The sequence below is a fragment of the Argentina silus genome, assembly GCF_951799395.1.
Source record: "Argentina silus genome assembly, chromosome: X".
NCBI classification, from domain to species: Eukaryota; Metazoa; Chordata; class Actinopteri; order Argentiniformes; family Argentinidae; genus Argentina; species Argentina silus.
In genome coordinates this window covers 1,738,460-1,754,064 of record NC_139653.1, presented here as the reverse complement: position 1 = coordinate 1,754,064, position 15,605 = coordinate 1,738,460, and the positions used below count along the sequence as shown (strand labels likewise).

General features: G+C 45.0%; 1 protein-coding gene across 3 annotated transcripts in view; it reads left to right on the top strand.

Annotated features, from left to right (window-relative positions):
* Nucleotides 1-15,605, top strand: part of ltbp1 (latent transforming growth factor beta binding protein 1) — a 103,831-nt gene that overhangs the window by 78,437 nt on the left and 9,789 nt on the right. For 2 of the 3 annotated variants that reach the window (XM_083694836.1, XM_083694835.1), the window contains 9 exons: nt 457-579; nt 861-992; nt 1,990-2,118; nt 7,880-8,020; nt 9,442-9,603; nt 9,790-9,879; nt 10,774-10,902; nt 12,826-12,960; nt 14,490-14,654. In XM_083694836.1, the coding sequence (XP_083550962.1) occupies nt 457-579; nt 861-992; nt 1,990-2,118; nt 7,880-8,020; nt 9,442-9,603; nt 9,790-9,879; nt 10,774-10,902; nt 12,826-12,960; nt 14,490-14,654 (1,206 nt within the window). The remainder of the gene's footprint in view (nt 1-456; nt 580-860; nt 993-1,989; nt 2,119-7,879; nt 8,021-9,441; nt 9,604-9,789; nt 9,880-10,773; nt 10,903-12,825; nt 12,961-14,489; nt 14,655-15,605) is intronic. The other variant, XM_083694837.1, reaches the window with a different exon arrangement.

Sequence of the window (15,605 nt, the reverse complement as noted above, 5' to 3'; positions counted from 1 at the left end):
TTGTTGTTGATGAAAGCCAAGGAGAGGTGACCATATTAGAAGTAGGCTGCTCATTCCATCTTTACATGGAAGAAGCCTTTTTAATCAAACTGTTAAAATAGCAGTCCTTAGTCACACTTAGTGGCCTTGGCTTCAGTTGTCAGCTGGGAATACTGATATCTGACAGCCATGGACATGTGCATTACCTGACAGTACGTGGCCTGTGAATTGCAGGCCTCCCAAAGACAAAAGCCAAGCAGCTTGCAAGATATTATTCTGTGTAATCTGTTGTGGGAAGCTTAGCTGTGTGGTGAAGACGGTGCTACATGATTATCTATATGACCTTTGTTATATTTTAGGTCGTTTGAGGTAATGCTTTACTGTGAACCCAAATAAAGTATTCAAATGTGTGTGCGCATGCGTGTGTGTGTGTGTGTGTGTGTGTGTGTGTGTGTGTGCGTGCGTGTTTCTCCACAGATGTGGATGAGTGCTGGGATGGCACCAGGTGTATGGGTGGCTCCTGTGAGAACACCCAGGGCTCCTACAGGTGCCAGTGTGATAGGGGCTACCGCCTGCAGGCAGACAATGACACATGCCAGGGTAACAGCCTTAAAACTACACCATTATGCTTTATGCTCTTATGACAGGTGGGAGGGTCAAGTGTTCACAGTTGTTAATCCCCACTTACAGTAGCAGTACTTGTATGAGTTCTAATCACTTAAACAAGTGAAAATAGCTTTTTTTAATGCTACGATATGGTAATCATAAAAAGCATCTCTATCCCCTCATCCATAGCATAGGCTATGTATCCTGCGGGTCTTTTAGTTCAGTTGGGGTACACTAGTCTTGAATGGGCCGCTGTGGGTTCTTTGCTCTCCCAGACATGGACGAGTGTGCCGAGCTGGGGATGAGCATCTGTGGGGCGTGGCACTGCGAGAACACGGATGGCTCCTATAGGTGCGTGGTGGACTGCCCCCCCGGGCACGTCCGCGCCCCAGAGGGAAACTGCGTTGGTGAGTCACCAACCACTGGGGGTGGGGGCAGCCACACCCTACTGTACCTTGCATCTCTTCAACTGCTGCTGTTGCCCGATCCAATCATGTGCTTTGAAAATGCTCAAGTGCCAATGTACCCCTCATCTTGCTCTCCCCATCAATATAACTTCCCTTACTTAACCCCCCACCACCCCCAACACCTTACCCTCCTTTCAACTCTTCAGCTTTGGGATGACCTGGCTGACATCAAGGATTTTTCAGCTTGGCCCTTCCAGTTTATTTTGGTGGTAGAGAGAAAGGGATTGGTCCAATAGATTGGCATTGTCTCAGTGGTCAGGCACATTCATGTCTACGCTACTAATCTGCTCCACATAATGTGAGATATACCTAATTTACCATGGTAACACTCGAGCATCTGTTGCGTGGCAGCGTCACATCTGTTGCTCCTACTTGCTTGTTTGTTGTTTACGCTGTTTTCAGTTTCACGGTGTTCTGTCTACAGTTTAGAGTTAATTCTAAATGAGTGAATGATTTAGAAAGTTTACTCAGCTCAGCTAAGAGGACGTTTATATGTGTGACTTGTTTTGTCTGCTTCCCTCCATGACTTCAATAGGCTTGTGTTTATGGTGTTCGCCAGGTGTTGAGTCTAAAGTACACACTTACACACATACATCTTCTGGTCATTGCTTTTGCCGTTGCATCTGTGTTCTGTTTGTGGTCTCATGTTCCTCTATGCTTTTGCAAAGCTTTGCCTACAAAACAAACAACTCCAAAAAAGCTTCAAACAGCTCCACTCATACAGTATGTTCCTTCCTTCACTGCTGTCACTTAGTGAAGAGATGAGACCTCCAAACCCATGACCAGTTTAACTGCTGATCCACACTCATGGACTTCAGCAATACTGAATAACTCAGCTCGTTATTTTGTCCTCTGTCTCTCTTCCATTTTGAAGTGTGAACGTAGAGAAAATGCAGGCTTTAATTAACCGATACCTTTCTTCCTTGTCCTACTACAGATGTGAATGAATGTGCAGTCAACGAGACCGTGTGTGGCAGCCATGGCTTCTGTGAGAACACGGTGGGCTCCTTCAGGTGTCTGTGTGACCGAGGCTACCAGGAGTCCCATGAGGGCCACGGCTGTGTGGGTGAGTCAGAGAGGTGTGTGTGAGTGTGTGTGTGTGTGTGAGTGTGTGTATGTGTGTGTGTGTGTGTGTGTGTGTGTGTGTGTGTGTGTGTGTGTGTGTGTGTGTGTGTGTGTGTGTGCGTGCCTGCGTGTGTGCGTGCGTGCATGCGTGTGTGTGCGTGTACTGAAATGTGCTATGTGAGTCATGGAGGGGATTGAGATACCATAGACAGACAGTGACACATACCAGGGCACAGTCTGATTCTGAGGAGGTGAAGATCTGGTAAAGTCTTTAGTGAATCAGCGCACAGTACACCTGCTTGGACTTGTGTAGCAATGACATTGCCAACTTCTAATTTTTCATTTGCACTGTATTTTTCATAATAACTTGGTGACATATCTTTTTTATGTGCATATGTGCACAGTGAAGATATTGGTAATAATCTCTTACCATGGCGTTTCAAGGACTTCTTTTCAGTGTGCTGTTGGAAGCATTTGAAGAGTCTTAAAAACCGAACGTCTGCCCGTTGATGCCTAAAACGTCTGCTCCTGTCGCAAGTCCAGCACTGTTGTCATGGTTACTGAATGACAGCTCACTCACATTATGGGTTTACTGGGCTGCCTGCCATGGACATCTCTGCCAACCTAAAATACCAACAGTGACCTTTTAATCCCGAAACCAGATTTATTTTCTGATTCAGTAGCAACTAACCATTAGCCAATTATAAACATAGGGGTCCATGTAAAGCAATGTTTTTTCTCTGTAAATGATTGGCATTGTATAGTGCCAGAAACACGTTTGATTTGACCAAATGTAACATACAGTGTATGCTTTCTGTATTGCTCATACAGTGTTTATGAGTTGTGTGTACTGCTTCATATATCATGTCTGAACTCGGGTGTATTGAAGACTGAGGCAGGTTGATGGGACTCTTCTGCATACTTTTCTCTTTTTGGACAGTAGTTTCCTACTACAAACTATATGTCAGCCGTGTCGCTAGAAGTTTGATTGATGTGACCCATTTATTTTCGTTCAATTTGAAGGTGTACCGCACACTCCCTGTGATGTTTTAAACATATCCCCACCGTCTGCCGGGCTCCTCAGACCCTGGGATTGGAAAAGGTGCTGGAGCTTACACTCCAAGCGCCCCCCCCCCACACACACACACACACACACTGATGCAGTGAAACTTATGGAGCTGGAGCCATGGCACAATACGGCCATGCGTGTTCAGGGCTACGGTTCATGTCTGCTTATCTCCATTGAAGAGAGTGATTGAAAATATAGAAGATAGTGCACCCCCCCCCCCCCCCGCCACCAAATCAACCCCCGCCCCAGTCAACACCCTGGACTGATGTCTTCTTCTGCCAAGCTGCTGGAACATCTAGGGCATTCTTCAACAAAACCAAATAGAGTAGAGGAGGAGAGCTAACTCTATCTACTGAGCTCAGAATGCAGCTTTGTTTGTTGGTTTCCATTTTATTCTCACAGCTGTAGAAAGTGTGTGTGTGTGTGTGTGGGGGGGGGGGGGTCAGATAGAGAGCCAGGGAGTTCATGTTTTTGGACAAGCCAGAAGAATTGGAGCTCGTTTGTCTTGGTGGTTTCCTTAACTGAGCCCATGCAGTTCCCATCTTTTCCAATTTCCTCCAGCAGGAAGGCCTGTCAGAACTCTGAGCGGGGGCACAGCACTCCCAATTGAAACTGATAGAACGCTTCCTCCAGGCAGCGTCTCCCCTCGGTCCTGTGTGCACGTACACAAACACATAGGTTCACACATGCACGCTCATGCATCCATGCCTGCACACAAACATACATTCACACAACTCAATTTCATATACGCACGCACGCATACATGCACGCACACACACACACCCACCCACACCCACCCACACACACACACACACACACACACACACACACACACATCCATCCACACAACCAACACACACATATTCTCTCTTTCACATACAAGCATATACCATCATGCTCTCTTGCTTTCTCTCTCTCTCTCTCTGTCTCTCTCTCTCTCTCTCTCTCTCTTTGTCAAACACACACACATTTGCACTCCCCATCTGTACCGTGGCAAGTGCTCATAGGTCCTAGCCCAGCCCTGTACAGCCAGCTGCCTCCCATCCCTTGCCAGATGGGCTTGCATTTCCCCCAACACTACCGGAAGTGGTCTCCTCTCTCCCCATCTCTGGTTACCCCCAGACAGACGCAAGCACCCCTGAGCCTCCTTGGTTGTTATCTGCTTCCCTGATGTTGTCTGCTTCTCTCTCTCTCTCTCTCTCTCTCTCTCTCTCTCTCACTCTCTCACTCTCTCTCTGTTTTTCTACTCCAGCTACTACAACATACACTGTAAATCTAAATATATATAAAGTAATATTTGCTGGCTTTCTGAAACCTCTACCGTCAACATTCCATTTGCGACACAAAGGCTCCTGAACCAAACTCAAACAGATGTTTGAACATGAACAGCCGTGATTTCCTCTCTGTGTGGGGCGGGCCAGTGCTGGGGCTTTAGACTGAACCCAGACGGTGACTCTGCAAAGACAAAAGGTACTTCAGGATCACGCCAGACAGACTTGCTTTTAATGAGGGCACTGCCGTGTGTGATAAAACCAGCAAAGCAGCCTGGCTTTAATGTCACAAATGAATAATAGATTCTCAGCAGCAAACCGGCTTTGAGCGTAGGGACGGGGACGAGCTCATGAGTAGGTAGGGAGAGGTGGGGGGCTTTTATTTTTAGTTGGTCTGCTTCCTGCATTGTGTACCTGGGCTGTTTATGAGCTTTCCAATCCGCGGTGGCAGAGATATATGTGGCTGTCGGGGCGGCCATTGAGGTAGAGCATGCCAAGCCATCTGTGCTCTTAATCACACAATAATATGGTCTCTCTGGCTGTGGCCAGGGCCTATTTCTACCCAGTCGCATACCAAATTAACAACAATAAAGTTAATTGTGCAGGAATGGCTGGTCGTCTCTGTGTGTGTGTGTGTGTGTGTGTGTGTGTGTGTGTGTGTGTAAAAATAAGTTGTATTTAGCCATACAAACAGAGCCAAGTGGAATCATTCTCCTCACGTCCCTATCTCCACTTTCCCTATGCTGTAACTCAGCATTTTTCTTCTTTTGTACAAAAACATAATTTCCATCTCCTGGGCAGCATACCCAAATGGACCAAATCCTAGCGGACAAAATCCAAGGAAAGGAGAGAGAAATTCTCCTCCAAATTGACTTTGTGGTAGTCCTGAGGAGTTTATATATTTATATATGATATATTTTACCTCATATGAGGCAAAAATCTGTCTTTCTCATTGTGATCCTGGACTGGCCCTCCTACTTTTAGTGCTCCCCTATTGCGACGCACCCACTCTCCCTCCCTGCTCTCTCCTTAACACTTTCTACCTCATTGGCAAACTGGCCCACACCCCAGTGTGAAGTACGGGATAGTGTGTCGAGAATACAGAACAGCTCAGAGTACATCGGGACAGAAAGAAAAGGCTTTGTTGTGTTTTTACATTAAGCTCAACGTTACATGAATGTATGTGTATGATGTATTCTTTCTACCATTATAAACAGGGATTTGTAACCATGGATGCATGAAGAAAATGCTAAAAGGGGAGGAGAGGTGTCATGAGACTGGGTAAAATAGTTTGGTGATGTGGGAAACAGTAGTGATATCATCAGCCTATCACGTTACTTGTTTTGTACTGTATGTGTGTATACAGTTGAAGTCGGAAGTTTACATACACTTAGGTTGAAGGCATTAAAACTCATTTTTTAACCACTCCACAGATTTCATGTTCACAAACTATGTTTCGGCAAGTCAGTTAGGACATCTACTTTGTGCATGACACAAGTAATTTTTTATTGTTTACAGACAAATTACTTCACTTATAATTCACTATATCATAATTCCAGTGGGTCAGAAGTTTACAGACACTAAGTTGACTGTGCCTTTAAACAGCTTGGAAAATTCCAGAAAATGATGTCATGGCTTTAGAAGCTTCTGACAGGCCAATTGACATCATTTGAGTCAATTGGAGGTGTACTTGTGGATGCATTTTAAGGCCTACCTTCAAACTCAGTGCCTCTTTGCTTGACATCATGGGAAAATCAAAAGAAATCAACCAAGACCTCTGAAAAACAATTGTGGACATCCACAAGTCTGGTTCATCCTTGGGAACAATTTCCAAACGCCTGAAAGTACCATGTTTATCTGTACAAACAATTGTACGAAAGTATAAACACCATGGGACCACGCAGCCGTCATACCGCTCAGGAAGGAGACGCGTTCTGTCTCCTAGAGATGAACGTACTTTAGCACGAAAAGTGAAAATCAATCCCAGAACAACAGCAAAGGACCTTGTGAAGATGCTGGAGGAAACAGGTACAAATGTATCTATATCCACAGTAAGAACGAGTCCTATATCGACATAACCTGAAAGGCCGCTCAGCAAGGAAGAAGCCACTGCTCCAAAACCGCCATAAAAAAGCCAGACTACGGTTTGCTACTACACATTGGGACAAAGATCTTACTTTTTTGGAGAAATGTCCTCTGGTTTGATGAAACAAAAATGTAACTGTTTGGCCATAATGACCATTGTTATGTTTGGAGGAAAAAGGGGGAGGCTTGCAAGCCAAAGAACACCATCCCAACCATGAAGCACAGGGGTGGCAGCATCATGTTGTGGGGGTGCTTTGCTGCAGAATGGACTGGTGCATTCACAAAATAGATGGCATCATGAGGAAGGAAAATGATGTGGATATATTGAAGCAACATCTCAAGACATCAGCCAGGAACTTAAAGCTTGGACGCAAATGGGTCTTCCAAATGGACAATGACCCTAAGCATACTTCCAAAGTTGTGGCAAAATGGCTTAAGGACAACAAAGTCAAGTTATTGGATTTGCCATCACAAAGCTCTGACCTCAATCCTGTAGAAAATTTGTGGGCAGAACTGAAAAAGTGTGTGCGAGCAAGGAGGCCTACAAATCTGACTCAGTTACACAAGTTCTGTCAGAAGGAATGGGCCAAAATTCCACCAACTTGTTGTGGGAAGTTTGTGGAAGGCTACCCAAAACGTTTAACAAAAAAAAAAAAAAAGTTTAACAATTTAAAGGCAATGCTACCAAATACTAACTAAGTGTATGTAAAAGAAGTGGTCCTAACTGACCTAAGACAGGGAATGTTTACTTGGATTAAATGTCAGGAATTGTGAAAAACTGAGTTTAAATGTATTTGGCTAAGGTGTATGTAAACCTCCGACTTCAACTGTATGTTTGAAATGTGTCTTCAGCCATTTTACAGGTTTATGTCAATGTGTTATTTAGAAGCCAGGCTGTTGAGGCACAGGTTTGTGCCTTGTTTGTGCTGTGATGCCTTTTTGCTTGACACCAATAAACTTTAGATTTGATCTGATATTCCTGTCCAGGACACTTTATGCTAGTTTACAAACTATGTGTGAATACCAGTAGCCACACAGGTTCGTTGTGATTTAAGTCTGTTTTTGTTTGCTTTTTTGTTTGTTTTTGGTTTCTCATAAATGTATATCTCAGAATCACCAGTAATTTATCCATACAGTACATTCTGGACTTGGCTGTGAGACACCTAGTTGTCTCAGTGTATGAAACCACAAACGCACGTCACACGTGCGTCACAATGCACGTGGGAAATGGCTTGAATGAAATGCATGCTGCTTTGTTGCCAATTAAATTCATTAGCACTAACCAAGGTGCTCTCTCTCTCTCTCTCTTTCTCTCTCTCTCTCTCCCCCCCTTGCAGATGTGAATGAGTGTGAGCTGCTGAGCGGTGTGTGTGGGGAGGCCCAGTGTGAGAACGTGGAAGGCTCCCTGCTGTGTGTGTGCCCTGGGGAGGACCAGGAGTACAACCAGATGACTGCCAAGTGTGGCCCTGCTCCCACAGGTGACCACCCTACCTGAACACAAATGACATCACCCACAGATGAGGGTTATTGTTTGCGAGTTATTCAGCTAGCATACATTTGAAAGATAATAAGCATTAATGTTAGCTAGCTACCTCTTAGCTAGCTATCTAAGCATGACAGTTAATATGGCTAGCCACTCTATGATCTGCACTAGCTTGCTAACAAGCAATATAGTACAAAAACTAAAACTCTATCAACACACTCTGTTTCAGTTTTCACTTTAACTGTACAAATACACCATTTGGTATTTTGGTATTTTATGCTGTTTTGGTTATAGTAGCCCCCAAAGACAGTCAATGCTTTCGAAACAAGTGTTCTGTTGGGCAGTCGACAGGCTTGTGCGATTAGTATGTAGTTGCTATGTAGTGATTGGTCAGTCCGCCAGTCAATCAATAGCCCAACATTGTTTAGCAAACAGCCAATTGTTTCAAGGTTCATATTAGCCATGAGCCCCAGTGAGATTGTGGAGTGCTGCTGTGATGAATGAGGGGCCTCGGTGGAAGGTGATGTTAAAACTGTGGGGTCCATCGGGGGCTGTGGTTTAACATCAGGACCCCGGGGTTAGGGGCCTCCCCAGCCTGCCTGGAAGACCTGCGCCAGGGGATGGCCCTGTCTCTGCCTGAGTGTAAAACACTAATGGGAACCAGACCCGCCCACCTGTCTGCCTGCCTGCTTGCCTGCCTGGTGGATATTCAGTATGTACTATAGGGCTTCAGACTTGTTGTCTGTCGCGTCTGAGAACAGGGCCAGATATGTAGGAATTAACTACTGATATCATAATTTGGGAGGTAAGGTTAGCTCTGTGCTCACAACAGAGCAGACATGACGTAACAACAGTGTGATTGTCTCCTTAAAGTGGGTTAAGAGACATTTTCCATGTTTTAGCTATAAAACTGTTGTTTTGTCTGTGAATGGACATTGGAAAACTCCAGCAGGCTCTTATTGTCTCAGTTTACACTTCTGCATAGGAAATGTCACCGCGCAGTAAGGGTAGAGAGGGAGAAAGAGAGAGAGAGAGAAAGAGAGACTCATCCCTTCAGGGTTTACCCATTGTTAGCACTTCACTTGTTTGTTCACAACAGGAGATATTGTTGGGCATTATCCATGATCTATTGGATTTGCACTTCTCAATAACACACAATTCTATTTGTTTTAGTATTCATCACAGTATAATGAAACTTGACTTGTTTTACTGACTCATAGGCTATAGACCTAGATATGTTAGAAATGTTAGAATAAAATATATACACCTTTCTTATTCACGCTTAAATCAGGCCCTGCAAAACCCTGTGCCTGTTTGTCTAATCACCAAACTGGGAAGACGTCAATTAGGATATCTGTACCGTCATATGTCACAAAAGAAACCTAGAAAATCATAACCAATGACATTCCCCATTAGCTTCGTCAGTGGAGAGGAAGGAGTGCTACTACTACCTGAACGACGAGAAGCTGTGTGAGAACGTGCTGACCAGCAGCGTTACCATGGAGGAGTGCTGCTGCACGCTGGGGGCTGGTTGGGGGGACAACTGTGAAGTGCACCCCTGCCCCGTCCAGGGCACAGGTCAGCAAGAACACACACACACACACACACACACACACACACACACACACACACACACACACACACACACACACACACACACACACACACACACACACACACACACCATTCATATCTCAATGGTAGACATGGGTTATATATCTACTTACTGTATAAGCATGTGTTTGTCCATCCTCAACCCAACAGATCAGTTCAATCAGATGTGTCCAGCCGGGCGAGGTCATGTGCCCACTGGTGATGCTGTGTTTGGAGTGACTTCAGCCGACAGTTACAAAGGTACGTGAACTCAGAGACACTGTGTAGGCACAACTAAGCATTGGCTCATAGCGGTGTTCAGAGAATGCGATAAGGCCACAAGGTAGCTGTAAAGCCATGATTGTGTGTGTGTGTGTGTGTGTGTGTGTGTGTGTGTGTGTGTGTGTGTGTGTGTGTGTGTGTGTGTGTGTGTGTGTGTGTGTGTGTGTGTGTGTGTGGTTTCTCTCTCAACCTTGGAGTTGCAGAGTAGAAATGTCTGTCTTTAGACATATGACCTCCACATGTTCCACCTCTCCTCTCCTCTCTTCTCGTCCCTCCTCTTCTCTCCTCTCCTCTCTTCTCGCCACAGACTGGGCTTGTTTGAAAGCTAATTCATTGAACAGCCCTTAATTTAATGATTTAATTTATGAAGGCAATAGCAGTCTGGTGGGCTATGGATGTGGCTGGCAGCATGTGAATGTGGTTTATTGAGAGAAAGAATGCGAGAGAAAGAGAGAGAGAGAGAGAGAGAGAGAAAGAGACTGACTGCCAAGGACATTTCCTGAGCATCAGCCTGGATATGTCTTCAATTAGTGGACCTGTTTGCATGGCTGATTATGCTCTCAGTTGCAAACAGCAACGCCCAAACCAACAGCACACACAAGGAGGAGAAGACGAGTGTGTGTGTGTGTGTGTGTGTGTGTGTGTGTGTGTGCGTTCGTATGCATATGTGTGTGTGTGAGCACGTGTGTGTATGTGTGAGTTTGTCTACAGTATGTTATGTGTGTAGTAATCATGTATCTGTCCTGTCATTCTCTCCTCCTCCTCCTCCTCCTCCTCCTCCTCATCCTCCTCCACCACCTCCTCCTCCTCACCCTCTCCTCCTCCTCCTCCTCCTCCTCCTCCTCCTCCTCCTCCTCCTCCTCCGCCTCACAGATGCTGATGAGTGTGCGTTGTTTGGTGAGGAGATCTGTAAGGATGGCTACTGCCTCAACGCCCCGGGGAGCTATGAGTGCTACTGCAAGGCTGGCCAGTACTACGATGAGGTCAAGCTGCAGTGCCGAGGTCAGTGGAACACTAGTCTACATAACTGTAACAGAGTGGGTCCTAAATTGCTTGTGCAAATACTACTGAGCAGGCCAGAGGATACCTAACAACTCTACTCAAATACTCTACAGCATGATTTCTATTGTACCTTTCTACAATGTTTTTGAGTTTTACTAAACAGTCTGAAAATGCATTGCATATCATGCAAACGCGAGTTGCAGTAGTTGAAACTCCCATTGGATTATGTGTCCTGCGTGGGTGTGTGCGCGTGTGTGTGTGTGTGTTGGCTGTACGGGGTGTGTACAGCCCAGAGTGGGGAGGGCGGGGGGGAGCGGGGCTCCTCCTGAGTGGGGTGGGGTCAGGGACGGGTGAGCGGCAGGACAGGGACAGGGTGAGCTGGCGCGGACTAGACTGCGGTGACACAAGGGGTCAAACCCAGGTCCCTTCAGGCAGCAGGTCCCAAAACCACCGGCTGGTTCACCGAGGGAAGGCTGGCTGTCCGCCCAGACCCAGAGACCCACACCGCCTCCCGCTGGCCCTAGTTAGCCAGGATGCCTGTGGGGCCTCCTGCCTAGTTCCGCCACATCTGATTATTTGGGCAGGAAGGGACTGGGCGGAGGGTCCAGTGGAGGTTTGGACTCCACCACGGTCCTTGTTTTACCCTGTTACGCGTGGACCAGAGAGTCATAATACACTTTACGTAACTACCACGGCCAGCCTTGCGCTGCTGTGTTGATATAAAAAAAAAGGAATGGAGTATTTTTGAAAATATGAAATATCAAGTTGATGTGTATTTCAGTTGTGCATTTGGATGTATTTTTTGTTCATTTTATTTCCTCAGCAATTATGAAACCATGAGTCTGATGTGTGCTGGGCCTGCATATTTCCAAAATACATGTGCTTTTCTGTTGAGGGGTGAATTACAACAGATTATTTAGCCATAATTTGCCAAAACGTGTTTTTGTGTGGCAAACTGTGTGAGGGTGTATCATACACTGTCACTGACGAGCACAGATTTGCCCTCTTATCGAAAATAAAGTTTATAGTTTTTCAAGGTGTGATTCCACAATTACAAGATTGTTTTTGTGTGTGCATTTTTGTGTCTTTGTTCTAAGTGAGTGGGTGTTTAATTGGGTAAATTAATGAGTGTAAATGTGTGTGTGTGCGCATGCGTGCGTGCGTGCATGCGTGCATATGTGTGAGAGTGTGTGTGTATATGTGTGTGTGTGTGTGTGTGTGTGTGAGTGTGTGTGTGTGTGTGTGTGTGTGTGTGTGTGTGTGTGTGTGTGTGAGAGAGCATGTGTGTGTGAGAGCATGTGTGTGTGCGTGTGTGAGTGTGTGTGTGTGTGTGTGTGTGTGTGTTAGAGCGTGTGTGTGTGTGTGTGTGTGTGTGTGTGTGTGTTAGAGCATGTGTGTGTTAGAGCATGTGTGTGTGAGAGCATGTGTGTGTGTGTGTGTGTGTGCATGTGTGAGGATCATTAGGAGCAGCTGGCTGTGGGAAGGCAACTCTTCCTTCTTTCCTCTATGTATCTACCCATGAGGTGTGGAAGAGGGTCCTTGTCTACAGTATGACATAATAAAAGTATAGAAATGTAGAATATTACCTATCAGCTGACTGGAAGACCATTGTCATGTGCTTCAGTGGGTATATAGCATACATTTATATATCCAAAAAAGGCTTATAGAATTATGGATTGTGGCTTTAACTGCTTTAATTTCTCTCACTTAGCAAGACCAAGCACTCGGGGGTCATCATGTCTTAATTCACTATAATCACACTGAAGATGTTTGTCATCCAGACATGTTATGTCTTCAGATAATACTTCAACACACACCTTTAATTTCACCTTCCACTCCTTCTCTCCTCCATCCTATTTTGCCCTCCATTCTTCACTATCTCTCTCTTTCTCTCTCTCTCTGTCTCTGTTCTCCCCTTTACAGACCTTAACGAGTGTCTGGACGAGTCCAACTGTGTGGCGGGAGAGTGTGTGAACACAGAAGGCTCCTTTAGGTGTTTCTGTGTACCCCCCATGGTGCTGGACTCTGATGGCAAGCGCTGTGTCCATGAGGTGGCTGGTAAGAAACCCCTTAAATGCCATTTCCGGTATATTTTTAGTATATTACTTCCTTGAGAAGTTGTGTTTTCCATGTCATGTCTTATTGTGCTATTGTGTCACATTGCAATGATGAAAAGTAAAATTTAATTTAGATTTAATTCCATTTAATTCCATTTCACTATGCGGTCATAGTAGAGATTCTCAGTTTTATTCAATGTTTTTTTTTTTCAGATTGGGTTCACCATTTAGAAAGTACAACATTTTTTAAACATACTTCCCCTATTTCACGGCTCCAAAAGTATTGGAAAAAATCATATAATGTACAAACAAAGTAGCCATGTTTACTATTTGGTCGATAATACTTTGCATGCAATAACTGCCTGAAGTCTGCGACCCATTGACTCCAACAGACACAGAGTATCTTCTCTGGTGATGCTCTGCCAGGCCTGTACTGCAGCAATCTTCAGTTGTTATTTGTTTTGAGGTATTTGCCTAAAATCTTATCATCAGGAAATGAGAATACATTCTACTGCTGATGTCCAGAAGTAATATAATCAATTAAGACAAGTTAGCCAATTCTTGTGGCAGCTATAGATGCGGTTGGTACAGATAAGGTGGTATGCTGTACATCTTGGGCAGATCTTTTTTTCTCCAAACTTTCCTCTTGCAATCACTCTGGTGCATGATAATATTCATCTTATCTGTCCACAAGACCATTTTCCAGATCTCCACAGACTTTATAGCTACTTTTTAGCAAATTGTAACCTGACCATCCTTTTTGATGATAACTAGTGGTTTGCACCTTGCAGTGACGCCTCTGTAGTTTAGCTGGTGACGTATTCTGTGGATGGTAGTCTCTGACACATTCACGCCTACCTCCTGGAGAGTGTTCCTGATCTGTGGGTCAGTTGTTTTGGAGTCTTTCTAAATTATGGTGAGAATTGTTCGTCATCCACTGTAGTCTTCCTTAGTCTGCCAGCCTGTTTGCGATTGCTGAGCTCACCAGTGGTTTCTTTCTTTTTTAATGATGTTACAAACTGTTGATTTTGGTAAGTCTAAGGTTTTGGCTATGTTTCTGATTGATTTTTGTGATATTTCAGCTAAGATATTTTCAATGTCTTCCTCGTATGCCTCTCTTTGGTCCTCATGTTGACAGACACCAATAGCAGACTCCAGAGGCAAACGCAAAACCTAGAAACAATACTAGACATTGACAGATCTCTTATGCCTGCACAAATGATGTTGGTACCCTGAAATAGGGGGACTATGTATAAAAAGGGTTAGAATTTCTAAATGGTGAAACCAATCTGCAAAAAACTCATAGAAATTGTTGATTTCAAATCCAAACTGTTGGAGTATAGATCTAAAAGAACACTAAATGCTTCCTCTTTCCAACACTTAGAAAGAGTATGGAGGGTAGTGTATTCTCGGTGTATGTATGTAACGTTAATCGGTGGGTGTATGTGTGTGTGTGTGTGTGTGTGTGTGTGTGTGTGTGTGTGTGTGTGTGTGTGTGTGTGTGCGCGTGTGTGTGTGTGTGTGTTGCAGACCTCCGTGAACAGCCCTTCCATGGCATTTGCTGGCAGATGGTCTCAAAGACAATGACCTGCACCAAGCCGCTGTCGAACAGGAAGACCACCTACACAGAGTGCTGTTGCCTGTTTGGAGAGGCCTGGGGCATGGAATGTGCCCTCTGTCCTCTGAAAAACACAGGTACTGGAAACTACTCCCTCCGCAACTGCTCAGTCTTATGCCAATATCTGTCAAAATCACTGAGTTCTCATACAGTATACATAAAGTTCATCCAAGATACATTCTCGGTAGACCTAACTTTGGAGTGAGCTTTTGTTTGGCTTGTTCTGCTTGTCAAAACAAAACATCCTAGAAGTTACGACCTAGATACAGTCAAGGTTTAATGCTATCCCCATTCAGCCCTGGGCTGAAGGCAGTAAACCTTACAGTACATAGAGACCTGCACACACACATAGTCCGTGTGTGTGTGTGTGTGTGTGTGTGTGTGTGTGTGTGTGTGTGTGTGTGTGTGTGGGTGTGTGTGTGTGTGTGTGTGTGTGTGCTTGTGCGTGTGTGTGTGTGCTTGTGCGTGTGTCCTCTGTTCCTCCCCACTCCATACCCCATACCTGTGTGTGCGTGTATGTGCAGGGAGGTCTGTTCTATCATGCATCTCCCCCCTGAAAGGCTGCGGTGTGCGTTACAGAGCCCTGCAGAACAGAATGTGGGGCCTGAACCTCGGATTGTTACACACACACACACACACACACACACACACACACACACACACACACACACACACACACACAGTCACAGTGTCATTCACACTCATGAAACATTCCAGTGAGTCATTCCCCAGCAGTGTGATTTCTTAGTTTTCTGTGAGATAAACAGTACACTACTGTCAGTTGACAACGGTTAGTGGAAGCTAGTTTTTGGGCCATCCTCCAGCACTGCACTTTGCAGCTGCAGGATCTACCATACAGCTAGCTGGCTGTCTTTTGTCATCTGGTTGCATGTGCATTATTTTCAAAATCGTTTTTGTCATGTAATGTTTTATTACATCGTGAGGAAAGGAAATGGACGCAGTCCAGAGGCAGTCATTGTGGTATGCTTGCATGTACTGTACAGGCCATTGGTTAGGAGAGAACACCT